General features: G+C 31.5%; 1 protein-coding gene across 1 annotated transcript; it reads right to left on the bottom strand.

The window, feature by feature from the left end:
* Positions 1–10,408: 10,408 nt before the first annotated feature.
* LOC114420682 (BAG-associated GRAM protein 1-like) lies at positions 10,409–14,207 on the bottom strand. The gene is made up of 9 exons (XM_028386514.1): positions 14,154–14,207; positions 13,777–13,874; positions 13,247–13,334; positions 12,657–12,761; positions 12,031–12,159; positions 11,765–11,811; positions 11,554–11,635; positions 10,612–11,391; positions 10,409–10,516 (listed from the first exon to the last, which is right to left on the bottom strand). The coding sequence occupies exons 1-8, from the start codon at positions 14,205–14,207 to the stop codon at positions 11,239–11,241; spliced, it is 756 nt and encodes a 251-aa protein (XP_028242315.1). The 3' UTR covers positions 10,409–10,516; positions 10,612–11,238.
* Between the last annotated feature and the right edge of the window lie 3,123 nt (positions 14,208–17,330).

The following is a 17,330-nucleotide window of genomic DNA, read 5'->3' as shown; positions in this document are numbered from 1 at the left end:
AATTCTCAGGCTTTTGATAAGTGAACATGTATCCTTTTGTTCTCTTTAGGTAACGCATCACACGTTTTGCTGCTTTCCAATGTTGCATTCCAGGATTACCTAAATATCTGCCCAGAACTCCTACAACAAATGCTATATTGGGACAAGTGCAAACTTGAGCGTACATTAGACTTCCTATTGCTGATGCATAAGGAATCTTTTGCACCTCTATTCTTTCAAGGTCATTATTGGGGCATTGTTTGAGACTAAATTTGTCTCCTTTAGCTATCGGGGTATCTCCTGAATTACTATCTTTCATGCCGAATCTATCTAGGACCTTATCGATATAACTCTCTTGTGACAACCTTAGGATACCTTGAGAGCGATCTCTTAGTATCTTGATTCCTAATACAAAAGAGGCTTCCCCAAGATCTTTCATCTCAAAATTTTTCCTCAGAAATTTCTTAGTCTCTTGTAAGAAGCTTATATCGTTGCTAGCAAGCAGTATATCATCGACATATAACACAAATAATGAGTATTTACTCCCACTAAACTTGTGGAATACACAATCATCAACTGCATTTGCCTCAAAACATATGAGGTAATGACTTGATGGAACTTGTAATACCATTGACGGGAAACTTGTTTCAATCCATAGATGAATTTATTTAGTTTGCAAACCATAGACTTTGAGTCACCTAATACAAAGTTTTCTGGTTGCATCATATAAATTGTTTCTTCAATGTCACCATTTAGAAATGCAGTCTTAACATCCATTTGATGTAGCTCTAAATCATAATGAGCTACCAGTGTCATTATTGTTCTAAAAGAATCCTTTGAAGATACTGGAGAAAAGGTTTTTATTTTTATTTTTTTATACTCAATGCCTTCCTTTTGGGTAAATCCTTTAGCGACTAGATGAGCCTTATATCTCTCGTCATTGCCCTTTGAATCCCTTTTGGTTTTAAATATCCATTTGCAACCAATAGGTTTCACACTTTCAGGCAATTCGACAAGATCCCAAACGTCATTGTCTTGCATAGATTTCATCTCATCCTTCATGGCATTGATCCAGTTTTGAGAGTTAGAACTACACATGGCTTGACAGAAGTTAATCGAATCATCCTCTGTTAAACCAATGCCATCCTCATGTTCTTAGAGAAAGATAATATAATAATCAGGGATTGCACTTCTCCTCTCTCTATTAGATGTCCTTAATGACACTTCTTGAGATTGTTGAGGTTGTTGTGTAGGTATTTGAGGAAGAACCTCATCGTTGTCTTGTTCTTGAACAATGTCATCAACAATAGTTTGAACATTGTTTTCTATTACTGGAGTTGTTTCTTGAACAACAATAGGTATGAGAACTTGAGCACTGTCAATAACATGTTTTTCCTCAAAGACAACTTTCCTTATGGTCTTTTCCTTCCCAAACTCAACTTCCTCAAGAAATCTTGCATTTCCCATTTCAAATATTGATCTTAAAGTGGGAACATAAAACTTATAGCCTCGAGAGCGTTCAACATAGCCAACAAAATAGCAGCTAATTGTTCTTGAATCCAGCTTTTTTTCATGTGGCCTATAAGGCTATGCCTCAGTCGAACAACCCCAAATATGCAAATGCTTAATGCTTGGCTTTTTTCCAGTCCAAACTTCTTAAGGGGTTTTATTAACTGCTTTACTCGGCACCCTATTAAGGATGTAAGCTGCGGTCTTTAAGACTTCTCCCCAAAGTGACTCTGGCAAGGAAGAATGACTAACCATACTTCTCACCATATTCTTAAGAGTTCGGTTTCGTCGTTCTGCAACACCATTCATGCTAGGTTTGCCTGACATAGTGTATTGCGGAACAATTCCACACTCTTTGAGAAAAAGCGCAAAAGGTCTTGGACGTTGTTCTCCTTATCCATCATATCTACCATAGTACTCACCACTACGGTCAGATTTGACAGCCTTAATTTTTCTTTCCAAGTTGAAGTTCAACTTCAGCCTTGAAACTCTTAAAAACGTCCAGGGATTGAGACTTCTCATGTATCAAATAAAGGTAACCATATCTAGAGTAGTCATCTATGAACGAGATAAAGTATTGTTGCCCATTCCAAGAAGGTGTTAGAAAAGGACCACAAATGTCCGTATGTACCAGTTCTGAGATGTCTTTAGCTCTTTCGACACCTAATTTCCTTATGTTTGTTCGTTTTCCCTTTATGCATTCAACACAGACTTCAAAGTCTGATAAATCTAAAGGTTCAAGAATTTAATCTGACACAAGTCTCTGAATTCTCTATTTAGAGATATGACCTAGGCGTTTGGGCCATAAAGTGGCTGAATTCTCTTTTAATTTCCTTTTTGTGCCATGTGAATTTGTTTGCATTTCATTATAGGAACAATTAACATCCAACATATATAGATTATCAATTAAGGAATCAGAACCAATCAAATTCGAATTCTGGTAGAGACTAACTTTATTATTTCCAAATGAACAAGAGAAACCAAATTTGTCCAAACTAGAAATATAAATTAAATTCCGTCTAAAAGACAGTACAATAAAAGTCTCAAACAAATCCAAATAAAATCCTATCTTTAACTGTAATCTAAAAGTTCCTATAGCTTCCATTGCAACCTTTTTGTCATCGCCAACAAATATGAATCTTTCATCATCACTTGGCAGTCGGCTCCACAGGCAACCCTACATGGTTACACTTATGTGAGTAGTAGCACCAGAATCTACCCACCAAGTATCTTTAGGTACAAAAGCTAAATTAACTTCAAAACAAACAAGAGCAAAAGATTTACCTTTCTTTACACGCCATGTGGCGTACTTGGGACACTTTTTCTTCATGTGTCCAGACTTCTTGCAGAAGTAGTAGGTAAATTCCTCATCCTTCTTTGGTTTCTTTTGCTGAGAAGACCCTTCAGCAGCACCTTTAGTTTTCTTTCTTTTCTTATTTGAAAGGTGGAACTTAAATGAGCACTTTCATATCTGTTTCTCTGCAGCCTCTCTTCCTCTTGCACATAATGAGATATAAGCTCATTAAGGGACCATTTGTGCTTCTGAGTGTTATAACTCACCTTGAATTTCCCAAAGTGTGCAGGAAGTGAGATCAAAACTAAATGCACGAGCAGATCTTCACCAAGCTCTAACTACTTTCAGTTTAGATGCCAAGTTAGACATTTCCATTATGTACTCTCTTATATTACTTTTGCCCTTATCATTTTTTGCCAAAAGGTTACTCGTCTCGGCCTTCTCATTTTTTTGGCAAAGTATTGTTCAATTTCATCGATAAATTTCTTTGCATTTTCACCCTCTGAAATAGAGCCCCGAAACACTTTTGAAATAGAGTGCTTCATGATCATAATACATATTCGATTGGAACGATCCCATTTCTCAATTTTTACCTCATTGGAGGCTTCCAGAGTAGAAGTGGGTCGTTCCATTCTCAGTGCCAAATCCAAATTCATACCGTCGAGAATAATTTCTAAGGCTTCCTTCCAGACCTTAAAATTTGTCCCATTCAACATAGGAATACTGTTCACTTGAGCAGATACATTTGCAACACTAGCAACAAAAATTGAATAATAATAATAAAAAATAAAAATAATTACATGCTCACAAATAAGCCAATAAGTTATATAAAAAATATATATAACAAGACATGTGCAAAATAGTTCACATAACAAACCTATCACAAGATACCCATCACAACATTAATTCATAGTCTTTGGACAAAGAAATCAATTTGTAATTGGTACTCTCAATGCAATGATCAAATATTGACAATAAATTCTGTCAAATCATAGCCTTTCTTTGAACCGACTATAATTCACATGAAAATACCTTATAATTGTTACACATTTATCATCACAAGTACAAAATTATTTGGCCAAATTGTGTCTTCTTTTGGGCTGAGCACAATTCGCATAAATAATTTTATACTAATATCTATGCAATTTTAATTAAATTAATTTACGCAATAGAGATTGCTTTAACAATATATTGTTTCAATCAACTCAATCAAAATTACCAGAGATGAAAAAAAGAATAATTTTGAGGGTTTGTAATTTCTGAATTTACACCAAATCATAATGAGAATTACCAATTAATACACATAATTCACAAATAAAAACAAGGAAAAAAAATGTAAAAGCCAAATTGCATTTAACGATACACAACATGGATTTTCATATGATGATATAATAAAGTCAAAGATTATGTATCACATGTATATCATGTCATGACATGTATGGCATGTATTCATGGCATGCATAAGGAAACAAAACCAACAACCATAAAAAAAAAAACAAACACGTGAACGAGAAATAAAAATGGATGACTATTTTGAAGCGAGAAAAAATAGTTTTTCTCATGGAATCCGAACGCAAAACATGAATGCGCATATGATGATTATTATATCGTGATCGAAAAGAAAAAAAAATTCCGAAACTTACAATCATAATTATAATTGCAAAGATAAAATCCCAAAATAAAATTAGGGTTCATGTAATAAAATAATACAGATATAACACAAATCAAATAACTTTAATTCTCAATAATCTAACAATAATGGTGACTCTGGTACCACTTGTTTGGTATTTTAGGGATCTTAATAAAATACTAATAATCATCAAAAACACATTACATTAGATTATCAAGAGGGGTTGTGAAAAAAATACCTGGATCTATGATAAGGAGCGAAATTGATGAGTTTGAGAAACCGTTGGTTTTGTGTTCTTCCTCAACCAAATCGTTCCTATTATTCCCTAATGGGTCAAAATGGTTTTGACTTATCAAGCCCATATTAATTTTTGATGATAGTCCAATAAGCTCATTAAATTAGATCATTTTTATTAAGTTCATATATATAAATAACTAATATAAATGATAAATATAATATGTAACCCATATTAATTAATTAATTAGGAATTAATTCCTAACAGTAAATAGTAAAAACTAAAGGGGTTACGTGTAATCTCAAAAATTTAAGAGATGCCAGTGTAGTCTACTCGAAGAAAATCACATCACAGTTCATATGTTTTTTTTATTTTTAAATACATGACCCATTCACACTTTATCACTGATCAACTCTCTTGTCACCAATAAAAAAAACATTAGAAGACTACAGTTAATACATCATTCTACAGCTGCAATAAAATCTGGAAAAAGTAACCGTCGTATTGAAATCAATTGTCACAAAACTCAAAATTATCTAAAACTGACTTATCATCATTTATGTTATTCAGGTCACTCAACCAGGGCAAGTTTAATTCATATGTCCAAATCACACAGTATGAGTTCAAAGCATGCCAAAGAATGGGTTATTCTCAATCAGCTGCCAATGACTTCACCTTCTCTCGCAGGAACTGCAGTATATGCTCACTTTCCAATTATCAGTCCTGCAACAAACAAAAAGGAAAAAAAAGAAGATAAAAAACAAGTTAAATTCATTTTTTTTATATAAAAAGAGAGACTATTTTAACTCCTAGAATACACAAAAGGTATAATTTTCACAACTGCTTTTTTGTAAAGAGAATGCAGCTACATAACAGCTTTTAAATAACATTCAAGAATGATTTCAAAGCCATTGTGGCTATTTTAGTTTATGCTTTAGTTTCCAATCTGCATAGCCATCAACCAAAAGTTCAATAAGCTATTAGCCTATTACTCTTTGGTAGATAATTCAAATAGTAATTTACTGGATTCTTTCATTTCAATGAAAATGCTACACTCACATCCACAAGCTTAGTGTAACTCATCAATTGCATAATGAGTATTTTTTTACCTAGACCTAGAAAACCTTGTAGTTGCAAATGCAATGACTATTTTCCAGTCAACTTAAAACATTTGCAAAATTTCTGCAATGTTAATCCAAGTTTTGTCTTTTTGCGCTTCTGATAGAAATTCTATAGCTAGAGGTATTGTGGAGTCAAAGAAAAACTATAGGTGAAAACTTTAAGAATGATTTAGAGCTCAATGGTGCAACATTCCATTTTTCAAAAATAAATAAAAAGAGTTTTTTTAAAAAATTTAATAGAGTTTTTAGAAATTAGATAAATAAGAGAAAATATTTCTTGTTAATTAAAATAAGATTTCATAATATTAGAAAATAAGGAGAATAAAATGATGTTAAAAAAAATAAAAAGATGTTTTAATTGGTTATTTATTTAATGACATAGTAAAATAGAGTTCTTTTTTTTATAAAATAATAAAATAAAATAATAGAGTAAATAATAAGTTCAGAATACTCTAACTATAAATAGAAACATATTAGGTCAATTTTTATATTTATCTACACTCTCACTTCCTCATAAATTCGTTCTTCTTCCTTCCTCTCTCAAAATTCCTTTTTTTTTCGCATACACCTAAATTTATTACAGTAAAACTATGATCTTGGATTCGTTAACTGTTGGATCATCCTGAAATTTGGACACCACCTATGGAACTCAAATTTTCACATTTTCACCGTTGGGATTTTTGAAATAATGTTTGTAAAGAGAGAAATATCCCTCGCACGGAGACAATAAAATTGAGACTCTAATCCTTTCTTTTTCTCTCTAACGCTTGAAAATCCTAACAAAACAACCAGAGAAAAAGCTTGAGGAATCTTAGGAAATCGCTAGAGAAGCTGCTATCGTTGTTGGACTACACACGTGAGTCCACTTAGAAGTAAGGGATGAGTTACTCATGCTTGAGGATTAAAATGAACATGTGTAGGGATCCCTAAAGGATAAATTTTGGATTGTTTTATGAATTTCAATTTTGTTCTTATTCTTTTCTTCGCGAATTGACTGTGTTTGACGAACCAATTGATGTCCCGATGCGAAATTGTTATGAAATTGATATGTTCTTGTATTGAGTGTGAAACCTAGAAATTGATTCTTTTCTAATTAGCGTGAATTGATGAAATTAAGTAAGGAGTGATTTACTGTAAGAGGGAATAAGATATTGATTTTGTATTTTTTCCCTATTCGTACTTTTTAGGGTATTTTATATATAGTTTGGAATTAGAATAGGCTAACAGAATGACATTTTCGATTATTGTTTTAGTTTTAATATTTAGTATGAGCTTATATATTGTTTCATATTGTTATTCTTTTAAATTGGCCAAAGTCTATTTAAATATAAGGTCCTTCAAAAGTTTTAGTGAATCCTTGGTGCAGTTTTGTTTGATTATATTTCACTTTGTAAATTCATGATTAAAATATTTATGTGTTTAGTTATTTATATATTGTGTGTGTTTATATATGTAATACTATTTGTATATTATGAATTGTGATTGAGATTGAGTATAAGTGGTAAGTTGAGTATGTGTTAGTTTGTGAGATACATGTAAACATGTGATGGTGGATTGCGATGTTGGAAGATGTTAAATTGTGAACATGATATATGGTTGTGAATAAGTGTGTGGTCAATATTTGATGTGGTATTACTTGTGTTTTGACTTATGAATTATACAATAATCTGATTGGTGTTCACCTCGAGAAAAATATTTATGCGCGAAGTGTTAAAATGAAAGTGTTGGGTTTGAAATTAGGAACCTGAGGTGTTAAATTATAGCACAATCGGGAGATGTTAAAAGGAAAGTGTAGGGTTGCAAGTTAAGAACCTGGGGTGTTAAATTGTAGAGCAATGCGTGAGGTATTAAAAGGAAAGTGTAGGATTCTAAGTTAAGAATCTAAGGTGTTAAATTGTAGTGCATTGTGTTAAACGTGTTTGAAAATAAGCGTGAAGTCATGGGTATTGTATAATTTATGAGCAGTGTCTGCATGCAAAAGTTGTTTTAGGGATTGGACCTGAATCAGGAAGGTGAGACTCTCATGGATTCTTCAGAGTCTAGGCCTTGGGGGTAAATACACTCGATTTGAGTGCTCCTTTAAGCCTATGTTGATCCCATATGATTGGAGCATTTTCGCAAAACAGAGTGACCTTGACTGGTCACCTTATAATTTCACTTAGTGAGAATGACTTGACATACCCATTGTGTGGCGTGTCTTGTTATGTACTCTTAGGCGCCTTGGTGTTTTTTTTCACTGACATGGTACCATATTGTATATAGGATTGAGTCTTAGTATATCTGTTGCATAATGTCTGTGTAATGATCATTGTCATTTGCTATGTGATAGTGGGTAATGAATTGTGAGTGTGAGAAGTTGTGTTGTACTTGACATATCTTGTTTTGAACACGTGATTAATGTAAAAGTGTGGAATATGATTTTGTGATTAAATCATTGGAACAAGTGATGTTATGCAATGAGTGATAAAATGAAACGAATTGTGTTAAGTTGAGCTTATGATACTTCTACTATATATATATATATGCATTCGTTTATCTCTACCTGTTTAGGAATGTGATAACTCACTCCCCGTGCGTTGTTTGTGTTTGAATTCTGTGATGATCTCGAGCCTTGTGTTTGGGGGAGCATATGACTAGGTGAATTGCTTTAAGGAACCTTGTGTTGGAAGACATCAAGACACAATGCTCTGATAGGATGTGACGTTGGGGGCATGAATTTTTGTTTTAATTGCATGATGTTTCAAACATGTCATTTTACTTTATTTGATTCAGCTGCTTAACTAAACTTTTTTCAACTCGAAAGACCTTGTTTTGAGTTGAAAATGTTTCTGAGAAGTTTTTTTTTAATAGTGAAACGAATGTGGACCTTTTACCCACGTGGATTTACTTACGATTTTATTGAATAAAATTGATTTAATTAAATTCCATATTTTATATATGTTTTTTCTATTTATATGCATGTTGGGATTGAGGGTGTCACAAATGATTTTTCGATGGACAAGATACACAATAGAACATTATTAACATTAAAAAAAAAAAAACTATAGACAACATTATCAACACAAGAAAACTACCTTTTTTTAATAAAATAATAATCTATTAAGGAAAAGGAGAGAAAAGATCATACAAGGGTTAGAAAGCATCAACTCTAATAAGATCTAGTAACCACTAGTATGAGAACTCTTAGATGTGCTTACCAGGAACATAAAAAACATTATCCCTAAATGCATTCCTTTTGTGAATGATATATTTTAATTGAAGAATCAAGGGAAGAGTTTAACTCTAAACTTGAACTTTGGGGATAAAAATTGGAGCTAGCTTGCACAATAATTAATAGCAGTCTCGGGTGATACAACAATAAGTAAGCTTTATTCTTTCACATTTGATTTCCATTATAAACCACTTGAGAAATTGACATCTTTTAAGAAGAATCACAATAGTAATTGAAGAAAACTTACTACAAGATTAGCATCCTTCCATATGGAACGATTTGCTAGAAAAATTTGAACCATCATCATTCAATAATAAGTTAGAAAACTGCTCATCTATGCAGGGAAGAACTTCCTGTTGAAGGATACTAGTTATATACAAACAATTAAGGTGATAGTTAAACAGACAAGATAAAAGGAGAAAAAGATGCATACATCGTTCATACCAACTAAAGCCTCTTCTTTGATAAAAGGTTGAAGTTTTCCAGTTTTTGGCATGCTTTCTTCAAGAGCCTTATCCAGTGCCTTACTTCCTCTGGCAGAATCGCTAAGTGCACGTAGCTCTGGCTCTGCATTTTCCTGTATAATGATTAATGAAAACACTAAATCGCTTGAAATCGTTCTCTATTTATCCAAAAATGTCAGGGAATTTTTTTCATTAAAAATTAAAACAATAAAAAGATAGAAAAAGAATCAGATCCAAAAACAGTTAATCTTTCCGAATACTTGCACGTAGTTCTACATTTGAATCTCTTGTAGATCTTATAATAAGAAGCAACTTATTCAAAAAGTATATATATAAATCTCTATAATTGAACTTGTAAAATAGACAACAAAAAAACAAATTGATTAAGCAAGAGCTGTGACCTTCCCAGCTTCTAAAATTTCATGGAAATTCTTTGATGCACGCTGTAGATTTTCTAATGCTTTATTCCTGTCCACAAATGATGCAAACATACATCCGACCCTACCTGAAATAAAGAAGAAAAATACAGATCTAATCAAATCATCTGACAAAGGCCATCATCTGTGATAACATGTAGTGCTCACTTTTATTCACTAAATAAGAACATTCACTATTATTTTGTAAGAGAAATATAACCAATATTAGAATAACATTAAAGACAGTATCATTCTTATATATTTTGAACAAATTGAGAACCATCAATACAGTACGATGCCAGTATTTATGTAAACATGAAAGTCAGTCAACAATAAAGGATATAGTCATTGTGATATGTATAGAAAACATGTAGAGCCACAGTACGACACACAAAAAGAGGAAGTAAGCTGATGCAATCGCTCAAGTTTAATTTGATTGAATCTTTTTATGAAAAAAATCTGGACAAGCATTGAATTGTATCATAAAGTACAATTGAAAACTCCTCCAAGAAAATAAATGACTAAAGTGTTTCAAACAAATTACTAACCATCAGGACTTCCCAAAGGACTGAAAGGAGGGACACCATGTCCACCAGCACCCTTGCGAAGAATAATTGTTATAGCAGGATTAATCAATGCAAGTTCACTCCTTTGAATCTTAAGAAAAAGTAGAATGGTTACACTAGATGTAAGTTTCATTTGACTGAAATATTTAGTGCGGAGGGGAAGAGAAAAAGCAATAGACATTGTACCTCATCTATATCTTCAAATGGAATAACCACCAGGCAAATGTCCCAAAAAAAATTATATTATAACTAATGTAGAAAAATAAAAAGGCACTTACTAACAGATTGTCAGTGTTGATAAGTAAGAACGGGCTTTTATTTTTCTTTCTAAAGTCATGTATAATTATATATTAATAAGTATTAAGGCCTAATTATATTCTTAGTTCTTCAAATTAGAAGGTCTGTTATTTTAATTTTTCAAATTCACGAAATATTTTTTTTTAGTCCCGTGACGGTTTTTCATTGCAAGAGGAACCAAAAAAATACAAATTTTAATTTGGGGACTAAAAACAACAAACTTCTAAATTTGAAAAACTAAAAATATATTTAAACCTATTAATAATAAAGGGAATATTTATTTTTTCTGAAGTGATACAGTTTCAGTAAATAAAGGTCCAGGCAAGACCCTATGACTAATAATACCACTGTTTCACTAAACCAGAAACTTCACATGAAATCTAAGTTACTCCAACTCCAATTTTTATCAATCTCTCTCAGAAAAATTATCAGAAAATATTAAAATTAAAACAGCCAAGAGGAGTGATTGATCAACAACCTCATACAAGAAACTATGTATGCTATGGTGTTCACTGACTACTGAACCTGGGCAAAACAGAAGTATAATCTGACCTTCATTTCCTTTGAGAACATATTGGAATAGAAACAAATGTTCCATGCTGAGACATACATATCACCTTGGTACAAGAATGACGTCTCAAGTGCACAAATATATCTATGATCAATAACCTGATAAATATACTTCACTTGTTAGATCTGCAAACACTATAGAACAAAAGTACAGTTGCACACATTCATATCTTTTATTTCTGTGTATATATGACCTATGAAAAAAACTGCACATTGGTAATCAATAACCAGAAATAAACAAGTTTAGTTTCTGTCAGTAACCTCGTCAGAATGAAGATCAAATATAGTTTGAAGAGGCCCTGGCTTTTGATGGACTACAGTGGCTTCTCCATAACAATGTATCCTATCAGTCCAGTCAATCAATGACTATAAGAAATAGACCAATATATGATGATAATAACAGCACCCAAATATCTTGGACCAACATAATACACATTTTTTTGAAAAACAAATATGAAACCAAAAGGCTCACCTAGAAACATTTGCAGGTAGTTTTTTTGTTTCTATTTGAAGAGAAACCTGACATTCAGTTACATATTAATAATGATATTTTTCGACATAAAAAAGTATTAGAACTACAAGACAAACAAAACTATGTAACAGAAGGAAGGGAAGAGTGGTCGAGGGTTCGAATCTCCCGCCGGCATTTCTAACAAACTAACATTTGCCAATAATAAAAAAACAAGACAAACAAAAACTTTGAAACCAAACAAAATTTCTTCTAACAGCAGGAATTACCTTCCCTGATGGGCTATCTAAAGTATGCCACACTGGACCAGTTTGACCATTGCTTTTAAGTGGAACAGTCACTGAACCAAGAATAGCATTATCCCGACATTTATACCAATCATAAATTGTGACATTGATCTGCTACGCCAGCAGGGAAAGAAGTCAGTTTAACGAAAACCTACATAACAGATTTAATCTGTCAATTGAGAAGCTTTTACTGACGTATGGCATGAAGTGGATTGGATGGTTAACAAAGAAGGGAAGAGGGGAAAGGTCGCAGCCTCACGGGTTCATTTCTCTCTGCTAACAAAACTAACATTCTAACAAGCTAACATTTGCTGATAATAAAAAAAGGCATGAAAATATTCTGATATTCCTTTATAGATATCAATCCAAGTGTATGCTCAAAATATTATGTTTGATCACAATAATTAGCTTCAAAAGATTATTACATTTGCATAGATATATTTGTTTTCATTATTCTTCTCATCTGTTTTCTTTGTCTGAGAATTTAGAAAAGAAAATGTATTGCTGCATTAAATTTATTATGAAAACACAAAACTACAAATTCAGATGGTAGATTTGGCGCATTCACGCAGTTGCAAGTCAGAAGTCTGACTTATGAGTTAAAGTACCATCCGTCTGATCTTCATCAAATGATCACCATTAGTTGACCGCATGAATGCAGGTAATTTCCGACTGCAGAGAATCCCGATCCCTTCTCCACATGCCCAAACCATCTGAGATGAGATTGCACCATCATTTCCAGAATAGGTGCTACCCCAACATTCTCTCTTTTATTAATAGTACCGTGACATTGAAATAACACACACCAGAGCTTTCGAGACAAAGGGCTGGTAGTAAATAAATTGCATTGCCAATGAGATAAAATTCATTCATAGATGGAAAAGTTTACATAAAGCATTATTGACTGCCAAAAATGTACATTATTGCATGAAATGTACAGCTAAGAGGTAGATAAAACTATTTGTTCTCTAAGAGAACATAAATCCAGGTAAAAAAAAAGAAGAAAGAAAGAATACTAAGCAAGTTCTTAGAAGATAAAATCTTGGTGCTTAATGGCAATAATAGCTTGAACATCAACATCAGTCTGCTAAGATAAGAATTAAACCTCACAAACCACTGAAACCATTTTCAGCAGTTGCAAACACTTGGTATAATTACTCCAAAATCCAAATCAAAACATATATGATAAGCCAGCTACCTGGACAGGAAGTTCATCAACGGAAAAATTGAACACCTCACCCTTGCCCCCACCCCACATTGGATTTCTTGAACCAGGGACCATGGAACTGCATCAGCACACCAGAATATCAACTTATGAGGACACAATGAACAATGTTGAGCAAAAACTTGTATCTAAGAAGAAAACATGCTGAGTCTCTGACAGTGCACATTCTTTATTGCGATTCTTTTTTATCGGTAAATGTTAGTTTTTGTTAGTAGAGAGGATTGAACCCACGATCTTTTCCCTCTTTCCTTCTTCCTTAATCATCCAATCCACCTTATATCTCCTTTATTGTCAATTCTGATTGTACACGTATACCATTTAATATACAAAATCTCTGCAAAATTACTCACATATATGTGTGTGTGTTTCTTCTATATATAAGAATATAGAATTTCTTTTCTAAAGCATCCCCCAAAACTCTTAACAATTTTTTTCCTCTGGCTCCACCATTTCTTGGAGAGATAAATTCAAATAAAGGAGGGAAAAAAACTAGATCAACAAACCTGAATCGCTTTTCATTGCCACATGTAATGACAGCATAAGGATCTGGTTTGCCAATTAACTTAGCACCAACGAGATCCTTAGCAGTGAATAGTTCTACCTTGAAAGAGAATTTAAGAAGATATCCAAATATCATCAATATCTTCCAATGCATTTATACACACACAAAAACCTTAGTGCAAGACAAGTTTTCTTCTTTAGAGAAATTATCAGGTAGTCTAGATCATCACATGTCTATGGTCTCTAACAATCTTTACATCACATGTATTCAAGTTTTTCAATTTAGTTGGAATCATGATGATCCTGGATCACCTAATAATCTTTCTTTCTCCGGGGAAGGAGAGCTCGGAGAGTAAACATTGGTAGAAAAACAAAATACCTTAATCAGATAGACCAAACTGGTATGAGAATCCACTTTAGGCTGTTGCCCCATCTACAAAAATAAGTGCACAACTGCATGTCAACAAATTATAAATTGCTCCATGAAGCAACTAGCATGAATTTTTTCGAACAACAAAGTTATAAACCCGACCGGTGTTTAAATGTTTTTCGTTATTGACAATCAACAAACGCAAACGAACTAGTGATCACAATCCACAATCCTAACGAACTGGAAGCAGAGACAAGATAGAATCCAAATTATAGAATATGAAAAAAAGAAGAAGGAGAAAGACAGAGAATGAATATAGTGAATGCTGATTTTTGCCTTGTGAGAAAAGGAGAGTGGTGAAGTCATTAAGACTGAGTAAGCATAAATGAATGAAACTCACACTTTGTGCGTGCCAAAGGCAGAGACATTAATTCACGGTCCTCAAGTTAGTGTTACGTTGACTTTTTGTATGGCTAGTCTAATTGTTGGGAATAAATGTGTATGCTCAAGATCTAATTCACTACTAAAGAATTATTCTTTATTTCATTATCATATTCGTTGATTTATTAAATTATTAATTTGATAAATTCTTGATTAAAACTAAAAACTTGTTATCATGATAGAGATTATGATAATTAGAAACAAATTCTTTTTAATTTTAATCTAAATTATTCTTGACCATAGGATTATTATGAATAGGACATCAATAATTAGATAGATCAATATATATGTAATAATTTTTATTGGATAAAAATTAATATATCTCATTTAATAAATTATATATATAAATGATGTATATGTGAATATCATCATTGATAATTGAACTGACTCAATGAAGAATTTCTAAATATTACCTTGTTATGTCAATAGGAAGTTTTCAAGCAAAAATATAATAATTTCCTTTGACATGAGATTATCATAATAATTATACTTTAATTTCAAACACCTAATGTCTTATGACACTAGTTGGATGAATATTGAATACGATTAAATACTTCTAGAATTAATGATTAATCAAGAAGAATTCATTAACCCTAGATAATGAGTTTAAGCTCTATGATAGAATTAAGCTTGGTCAAGACAATTGAATGAAAGAAGAAAATAGTTTCTTAAGTCATTCATTGATTATATATAATGTATTAACTTATTAGAGTTTGATAGTAATACTATACTCTAGAGTAAACATTGAGTTGTAAATGATAGAAATAAATGTTGCATTATTCTTTTATTGGTTCTTGAAGACAAAAGATGTTACTACATGCTACCGAACATCAAGAAATGTTATTAGATGCCTACTTTATTAAATTAATTATTATTAATTTACTACCAATTTAGTATTAAATATACGAAATTACACACAAACGGGTGTTTTAATCTTTGCAAAAGAAAATAATTTATTTCATAATTAAATTAGAGAATTTGATTTGATTAAATAAATATTTTAGTGGAATATTAATATATTCTTTGTTAACACCAAAAATATAATTAATATAAACATAGAGTATTATTTTATAAATGTAGAAATTGTCCATAAAATAAGAATAAGATTTTATTGCTATATAAATGTATCAGATCATGTAATTAGTAATTAGTCAGGATTATTTGAGAATTATCGTATTATATCATAAAGTTTCTTGAGAAAAAAAAAGATATAAAATAATTTTTATTTTCAAATACAAAGATAAAGATATATGAAATTATTTTAAATAAAATTTCTCATTTTTTGAAAAAATGTTCAACTCCATATATCATATATATCTCTAAAGTTATAAATAAACAGAAATAACCTAGAAAAGTTTGTTAGACCTGAAAAGTAAGAAAATAGTTTAATTTCTATTCATCAAAGAGTTGATAATTGATTTCGGTGTGAATATTTATAGTATTAGAACGCACATCAAGATACACAATTTATTTTTCTATTTATTATTATTATATATTTTTTAATATAAAATAAATCTTAATTTTTTAATTTCGCTTCAAAGATTTGAAAGACTCCTATGTAACAATCACTAGTGACATGACATGACCATAATAACGTGGTAAAAAAAAAGCATGATGAGCAAACACAAGGGACATTGAGTTGTTACACTAGTTATCAACCTCCACAACTCAGTTCTGACGTAAAAGAAAATTTGTCTTATTTTGATTAATAGTACTGTAACAATTAAGCATTCAATGTTTTTTATTATTATGTTTTTAACAATTTATTATAAAAGAGAATATAATTAATATAAATAATAAGACGTATGTTAAAAAATTACACAATAATCTTTATAAAATTTAAAATACTAATTATAGTATTTCTTAGTTTTATTTCAAAACTTTGAACGTTAAATAAATGGGATGAATAATGTGTTCGATTTGGCAGCAACAGAACAGCTAAGACTTTTTCCATTGATTCGAAACAGGAAAAATATGAAGTAAACCTTGGTCAGGACACAGATAATTAGATGTTGGGTAGGGAACTGAAATAAAATGAAGGAAAAGAGGAATTGTTTTGTGAATTTCTGAATCAAATCCATTTCTTCTTCAATTCTCCTTCTTATCCTTTTCCTTTTTCTAATCAAATTGATTTTTCACTTGAATGTTTCCTTTTTGAATCGTGAAAGGTTGTCTATTCAGGTTTAATAATTAAATTTGTTGACGAAACAAGGGGAATAAGACATGATCAAATGATACTAGGAATTAAACTTGGTCAAAACTCAAATGATTTTTTGATAGAAATTAAATTTTATTAATTTAACCATTGAATCATGTTCTATCATAATTATTACACTGTTATCATAATCCCTACGTGTACCATATCCTATTTTAGTTACATACATATCCCATATTTTTTATAATTAAGTTAATAAAAGCGAGGTTTTATTATACTTGATACGCCGTATTATTTGATCTTAACTTAAAGTGTCACTTTGATTTGAGAGGTTAAACTAGTAACATATTAAAAGCGTCCAACTATATGTCATGTGCAACAACACCCTGTTGATTGACGGGCATTTTTTAGTTAAGGTTTTACGTGCACTTTTCATCCTCACCGCTTGTTTCTTAATTAATAAAATATACAAAATCTAGTGGCGGCAAAGTCCTTTTTAAAAGGTAAAATAAAAAAGTTTGAGATTGAAAATCGGCATTCTTTCACTAAGGTAGTGTTCGGTAAAGATGAATGAAAATGTGAAAAATGAA

The sequence above is a fragment of the Glycine soja genome, chromosome 7, assembly GCF_004193775.1.
Source record: "Glycine soja cultivar W05 chromosome 7, ASM419377v2, whole genome shotgun sequence".
Lineage (NCBI taxonomy): Eukaryota > Viridiplantae > Streptophyta > Magnoliopsida > Fabales > Fabaceae > Glycine > Glycine soja.
The sequence above is the reverse complement of the archived record's forward strand: the minus strand, read 5'-3'. Positions and strand labels throughout refer to the sequence as shown.